Here is a 7,674-nt window from a genome sequence, read left to right as displayed (position 1 = left end):
AATATACCTTTATTCCTTCGTTAACTGCAAAAGAACTAGCTGATGAAATTGTTAAGGATGATAATCTTAAGTATATAAGTGTATACTATGATGATTTTGATGAAAATGAGAAAAGGGAAGTTGAGGAAGCTGTTGTATTGCATTTGCATAACTTGAACAAGTCTTTAATTGAGTTAGAACCTAGCATTCCCAAAGATTTGTATAATATTCTTGATGCTAGGAGGATAACAACAAGCAGATTAGATAAATAAATGAAAGAGCGTGAATTGATAAACATCAGTGCTTGCATATCTCAAGAAAAGGTTGATAAACTTATGGAGCTGGCCAACCGAAAGGAATTCAAAAGCAAAAATAGAGTAAACAAGCTTATGGTTGGCAAGGTTGAAGAAGCGAAAAAAGAAACATAAGGGATATGGAAAAAGTTTCTAAAGAACAATCAGGTGCCAATCAATGAAGATGAATCTTAGAAGGATGACACCTCTCATTCGGTAGACCTGACCCATTCAACCCTTGATGCTACAGATAGTTAAAATCCTTCAACCGATCATCCAAACACAGTGGAGATGAAAGGTGAAGAGGCTCAAGAGACTCCTAAGGATGTTACTGCACCAAGTGGCAACACCGGTGAACAGGTTGAAGAAAATGAGAAGGATAAAGAAGGAAAGGTTGCAGAAAGAGAAGAGGCAGAGAAGGATAAAGCACATGATAAGGTACAGGAGAAGGGAGAGCAAAAAAATGATAATGTCCCGGTAGTCATGGCAATTGACACTCTTAAGGACAAAGGGAAAATAGTTTTCCTGCAGATCTTTATTACTTTTGATAAACCTCTTGATATCAAACAGATGTTCCCAACATAAATGTTAATAGTAGTTGCAACAGTCCAGGCTCAAGCTAGTCAGGACTTAGTAAAATTAGAGAATGAGGACAAGAAGTTAATTGAGATGTCTGTAGGTATTTTGTAGAAGGTGGTACCGGAAGTACATCTAGATCCAAACTCCAACCCCTCCGGTAAGCTCTCATAATTGATTAGCAATATCAATACCAATTTTGAATCATTGGAGAAGGCAACCACCAAGAAGGTATTGGATAGATTCAAGGAGGTGAGAATGTAGACCTTTCAGAAAATGATTGAGGGCGACAAGGTCAGATTAAATAAAGGACTGCAGATTAATTATATAATAAAATGCAAATATAAATACAATAAATAAGAATAGTAGTGTTGTATATCAATAAATAATAATAAAGTTGTCGGTTTTTCTAATGGTGTATAAACTAATTTTAATTTCAAAATCTTCTCTTCGGCCAAAAGATAACAAAGGTAAAACCACAATCACAATCACTCAATAAATATTAAGAAAATTAATATTTGATTCTACTTTACCACAATTCTAAGGGCCTTCAAGATCTATTTTATGAGTAGGAGGTCCCATAAAGCAAAAAATATAAATTAAATTTACCTCTCTAAATTACTAAATAATACAATTCATGAGACCCCACAACTTCCATAAATTTTAGAGTTTAAATTGCACTACAAATTTTATGGAAGCATCAACTTTAACATAATCCTAAAAATTCTTAAGCACCAACCATGAATTTTTCATTTATTTTAATATTTCACAATGTTTCCCATACACAATTTATTATACTTATATTATAAATAATTCTATGCTTTACCCCATGTCCCCATGCGGTTGCTTATGAGCATTTGAAATAAGCAGTGGCTAGTGCTTATTGAAAAAAAAGAAACATGACTTCACCATATTTTTTTTCTCTCCTATTTACTTGCCTAGAATTTTGCTTATGAATTTTATTTGTAAAAATTAATACCAATAATATCATTTACAAAATAAGCAGCCATTTAACTATCCATGGGGCCACCTAAGCTAAGGAGGAGCATAGAGACGTACCTTATAATATATAAGATAATATATAATATTCAAAAATTCTAAGCATCAACCATGAATTTTTCATTTATTTTAATATTTTGTAATGTTTCCATACACAATTTATTATACTTATATTATAAATAATTCTGTGTTTTATAATATATAAAGATAATATATAATATAAATATGATAAAGACAGATAGTCCGACTAAATTAAAGTATTAAATTTTAAAACTTCTAAAAAGAAGCTACAAAATTGACCACAAAACATATTAAAAAAAATCTTTCATATCAAACCCCAATAAAGTTGACGGAAATAAAATCTACAAATCAGAAAACCCTCCAATCAAAAAAAAATAAAAAATCCAATCATGTAAAGGCGGCGGAGAAAAAACTATCCAAATTAGAGACTGATAAAAAAAAATATCGTCCAGATCACGAGAAGTAGTTAGAGTGTAGTTGAGTGAAGCATGAAATAAGCATGATACTCAGAAAAAATTTTACACGGGGCAAAATCAAAATTGATTCCTATAAAATTTCAGATTTTTTTGTTTCGAGTCATCTCGACTCCCACTCCCGACGCTATTAATTCAAGTTTTTTTTTCATGTACGCGTCTGTGACACGTTTGTTTCCTGTATAAAAACCTTGTATGCGCATATTATATATAAGGTGCCATTTATAGATTATTCGCAATTACATGCAACCGCCTAGCCGTGAATTTTTAGTTTATTACGCACGAATCAGAGACTCGGTCTGTTTTTCCAAAAATGGTCGTTAGATTTTACGGCTCAGATCAAGGCTTCTGGACAGGAATTATTGTCAACTTTTAAATAGCCTATAACTTGAGGTAAGCTGTACCAATGTCTTTATTAACTTCATGTTTTCCCCATCTGTTCTCATCGTATGATCTTCTCTGGGCTAATTATGAGCATATAATCAATCATGGTGCAGTGGCTAGGGTGACAAGTATTGGGTCGGTGGGACAAGACTTTTTAGTCGGTGAGTGACTTAATCTGCATGAATTCTGGCTGTAAATAGCAACTCGGTTAGGGTGGAGAGAGTGAGAGATCTGAAATCTTTGATTTTCTAATAGAAACAAAGTGTTCTGAAGTTTCCTTTGGTTGAAGGAGATTTGTTTTGTGCTGCATTGTTCCTGCCTTATTTTGGTGTGTTTGTTTTTGATCTATAATAAGTCAACAGGTTGCAAATAAGAGGGACAATTGGGTACTCTTTCAATTCTCTTTCAATTGGTGGCGAGAGATACATATCACCCAGTAACAGAGGTTGCGATGGAAGATATGGATCAAGGTGCAGAAAAGGTTACTGTAATGGAATCAATTGTGGTGCAAGATGATAAACTTGAGCACCCAAATGGTGAGCCACCGAAACCGAAACGAATGAAGAAAACAATTTCAGAGGCATATTTGGCGCCCCTTTTCAAGCCTAAGGTAAACAGGTTTATATGGTAATAGATTGTCTTTCATGGTTATGCTGTATTATAAAGTTATCTTAAAGATTGTTTGCGGAAAATGCATTACAGATATTCGGGAAGTCTGCAACGCTTTTGCTAGCTTACCAGACGCTTGGAGTTGTATATGGAGATCTTGGGACATCCCCACTTTATACATTCTCTTCTATTAATATTCAGAATCCTGAAGAGAGAGATCTGTTGGGAATTCTTAGCATGGTATTCTGGACGCTAACAATGATTGCTCTTGTGAAGTATGTCTTCATTGTAATTAGAGCAGATGATCATGGAGAAGGCAAGTATTTATTAAGCTTCTTTGTATAATACTCGATTAGGGTTATATTAGAGGCATTCTTTGTATGATAAGTTTTTAGGTTTTATGTTCGTTGGCATTCTTTTTTATGTTTCCCATATATGGTTTATAAAGTAATTATTAATTTTTGTCAATGGGAGATCCAAGCATCGAAATTTCATCTGCTCTAGTATTTCATTGCTTTCAGGAGGTACATTTGCACTTTATTCATTGTTATGTCGGCATGTTAATGTTGGCCAAAAGGTTGGCAACCAATTCAAGCGCCTTCAATCAGATGCCAACTTGAAGTATTTTAGTCAAAATCATGGGAACAATTTCAACTCCAGAACAAAGCAAGTGCTTGAGAACAGTGCAACATTTCAGAAGGCTCTTCTCATAGTTGTCATGATAGGAACCTGTATGGTGATTGGAGATGGGGCATTGACTCCTGCAATTTCAGGTCTGCAATCCAGAGCTATTAATTCTGAAAAGAGTTTCTTCTATCAATATTCTTTCTTCAAATTTTGCAGCTGGTTAGCTATTCAAGATCTACTGATCCACCACATGCTGAATTTGTATTAAATTTTTTTAGTATTTTCAACCGTGCAGTGCTGTCAGCTGTGCAAGGAATTCAGTCAAAGAGCTCTAATCTGAGCCAAGGTATGATCGAAATCCACTACTCTAATTCCAGTTAGCTAGTAAGATGACATAGTGGTTAATATTTGTGTACGCGGTGTGCATTGCAGCTCAATATTCTCTTTCATACTAGTTGAGCCAAACCTTTTTGTAGTTTAACTTCAAACTTGTGCTTGCCTCGAGCTTATCTGCACTTCTATTATGTAATTTTAAAACATTATTAAAACAATCAATTACTTTTTCTTCGCTATGTTCACCAACCTGTCTACTTTAGGGGTGTCCCATGCTTAATTGAATGTGTTTCAGTGAATTGTACGGAGGAGAGGTATGCTTATTGAATTATACATAGGATAAGTTCAAGCTTATTTTATCCTTAAATTCACCTTGATTGCATGGCTTACAAGACTATATTCTTTAATTATTGTGAGTCTATATTTGCAATCCTCATTTTTCAATCACTAGGTGATATCAGCCTACCCGGAAGTCATAGGTTTAATTACTATTCACCGAACTATGAGCACTCTTTGCTCTCTAAATTATGCGTTAATTTCATGGTAATAGAGATTTAATTTCTCGCATGGTGCCCGCTAGAGATTCTTTCCTAGTAATTGTATTATACTAGGTCCTGAATGGTAAGACATTCTTCAGTAACTCATTAATGTCAGCAATCTTACTTATTCATGATGTGCAGGTGCTGTTGTGGGTGTGTCAGCTGCAATCCTGCTTCTACTATTCCTTCTTCAAAGATTCGGTACTGGTAGAGTGAGTTTTCTGTTCTCTCCTGTAATGATCGTTTGGTTCATCGCCAATGCCTTTGTTGGAATATACAATATTGCAAAACACTACCCAGGAGCATTCAAAGGACTCAACCCTTATTATATAGTCTATTTCTTTCGGAAACAACAAAAAGATGGATGGGTGCTGCTTGGAGGTGTTGTCCTGTGTATAACAGGTCTGTGTTCACTTATGCATACAAATTCTTAAATTGCTTTTACTCTCCTCCAATGATTTAGGCAAGGATTTTGAGTACTGAAATTATAACTTAAAACAAGGACTCCAAAAGTTTCTAAAAGCTGCTTTTTGTATCTTATTGAAACCAGGTGCTGAGGCTATGTTTGCTGACCTGGGCCATTTTAATAAGAGATCCATCCAGGTTTTCCACTGATTATAAAAGAAATGTCTAGTTCAGCTATAATAAACTTGTTATAAATGATTAGAGTTTCACTCTTATGGAAATGTTGGATTTTGAATTGTAGATTGCTTACTCTACCTTGGTATACCCTGCTCTGATTCTTACATACACTGGGCAAACAGCTTATCTGATCAAGCATCCAGAAGACATGAAGAATGCATTCTACAGCGCAGTTCCTACTCCAGTGTATTGGCCGATGTTTGTTATTGCCACTCTAGCAGCCATTGTTGCTAGTCAAGCATTGATTTCAGCCAGCTTCTCAATTATAAAACAATCCATGGCTCTTGGCTGCTTCCCTCGGGTGAAGTTGGTGCATACCTCACAAAATAATGAAGGACGAATCTACTCCCCAGAAGTCAACTACGTGCTCATGGTCATATGTCTTGCTATCCTTGTAGGATTTAAGGGTGGACCAGAAATTGGGAACGCCTATGGTAAGGATTATTTATCAGATTCTGTTTTACTTTTATTGAATTAAGTGAGACACAAAGTTATTTTCATCCTGCTGAGTAAAGAATAAAGAGATTTATCTTGAACGCTAGGCTCTTTCCTCATCCCATTATATTAGCATGTAACATGGCTGTCGTGTCTTTTTGTCTCTCTATTTCTTCATATACAGTATTTTGGATATTGGGTATGCAGGTGTTGCTGTTATTGGAGTCATGTTCATTACAACCTGCTTAGTGAGCTTGGTGATGCTACTTGTTTGGAACATGCACTTTCTACTTATATTGCCATTCCTTATTGTATTTGGTCTCATTGAAGGAGTCTATCTCTCGGCTGTGCTCAACAAAGTGCCACAGGGAGGTTGGGTGCCCTTTGTAATTTCAGCATTTTTTGTGGTTATAATGTTCTCCTGGAACCATGGCAGGCAGATCAAGTATAAATATCTAACAGAAAGAAAAGTAAGCTCAGAAGACCTTCAGACACTCATTGCTAATGTAGAAACTCGTGTTCCAGGAGTGTGTTTTTTGTGCACCAACCTTATTTATGGAATACCACCTATCCTGAGGCATTATGTGATGAATGTGGGTGCTCTTCATGAAATTCTCATTATTTTGACCATAAGAATTGTTCCAGTAACAACAGTGTTGTTAGAGGAGAGATTTATAGTAGGAAAATTTGAGCCTAAGGGTGTATATAGATGTCTAGCTCAATATGGTTATGGAGATGTGGCCCCAAACATGGAAGGACAAGAATTTCTGAACCAGGTTATTGAAAGTATAAATGATTACATTAAAAATGAAGAAGTGGGGGATGGCTCGGATGATCATGAAAGAAATTCAGTTGTAGAAAACAGCTGCTCTATTGCTGCACAGGAGGAATTGCAACAACTTGAGAGGGCAAGAAATGAAAGGGCTCCTGTGTATGTTTTGGGGAAAACCACACTGAGAACTTCTAAAAATAGGGGTTTTCTCGAAGGACGGGTCATTGATTTGTATGGATTTCTGCAGACCAATTGCAGATCAGCCATTTCTACAATGCGGGTACCACCTGAACAGCTACTTCAAGTTGGAATGGTATATGAACTTTAGGCTTCATAAGACAAACATGACGCTAAAAATAAAATGTGTCAAGGCCAAGAAGGGAGACTATTGTGGTAAATAGGCAATTGGTCTGTACAGACAAATGTTATGTTGAGTTTGTTTGTTATTGTTTCATGGCTTAGCTGTATATTGGAATTTTTTCGGCTGGTAGATAAAGTTTCTTGGTAACTCCAAAAATTCTTGTTGTCCTTCGTCATCCGAAACCAAAATGTATATTTTTTAACCCAATATTATTGGAAATGTTATATTGGCTTGAAAAAAATTCACCAACAAGGATAATCAAACTGAGGCATGGACAATTTTTATATCTTTCAAATCATAATTGACGCATCTCATATTTTATACCAAATGAATCACTTTCTGTCATCCTATGTTTTATAATAGGTATCTGTAATGGAACGATAATGCTTAAGTGGTGGTAATTTGGTAGTTTTAAATGGTTTCTCAAAATATGTCTTTTTCAGAATTACAAATGTAATGTTATCTGGGGAGCCGTAGTGGCCACATATGTATCTTATAGCTACATCTTGTCCTTGATTTTTATTCTTCCATCACATTTGTGTGTAGCCGTGCATTTGCATTTGAATGGAAATAAATAAATTGACCCCCGATCCATTGAAAAAGTGTAGAAATATGTAACACCCCAGCTATA

The 7,674-nt window shown here is 35.4% G+C and overlaps 1 protein-coding gene across 1 annotated transcript; it reads left to right on the top strand.

The window, feature by feature from the left end:
- The first annotated feature begins 2,452 nt into the window (after nt 1-2,452).
- LOC131028633 (potassium transporter 26) lies at nt 2,453-7,329 on the top strand. Its single transcript, XM_057958946.2, has 10 exons — nt 2,453-2,734; nt 2,839-2,886; nt 3,088-3,335; nt 3,428-3,650; nt 3,856-4,107; nt 4,257-4,307; nt 4,975-5,235; nt 5,384-5,436; nt 5,540-5,909; nt 6,118-7,329. The coding sequence occupies exons 3-10, from the start codon at nt 3,177-3,179 to the stop codon at nt 7,008-7,010; spliced, it is 2,262 nt and encodes a 753-aa protein (XP_057814929.2). The 5' UTR covers nt 2,453-2,734; nt 2,839-2,886; nt 3,088-3,176; the 3' UTR covers nt 7,011-7,329.
- Nucleotides 7,330-7,674: the final 345 nt, after the last annotated feature.

The sequence above is a fragment of the Cryptomeria japonica genome, chromosome 4, assembly GCF_030272615.1.
Source record: "Cryptomeria japonica chromosome 4, Sugi_1.0, whole genome shotgun sequence".
Classification (NCBI taxonomy): domain Eukaryota; kingdom Viridiplantae; phylum Streptophyta; class Pinopsida; order Cupressales; family Cupressaceae; genus Cryptomeria; species Cryptomeria japonica.
The sequence above is the reverse complement of the archived record's forward strand: the minus strand, read 5'-3'. Positions and strand labels throughout refer to the sequence as shown.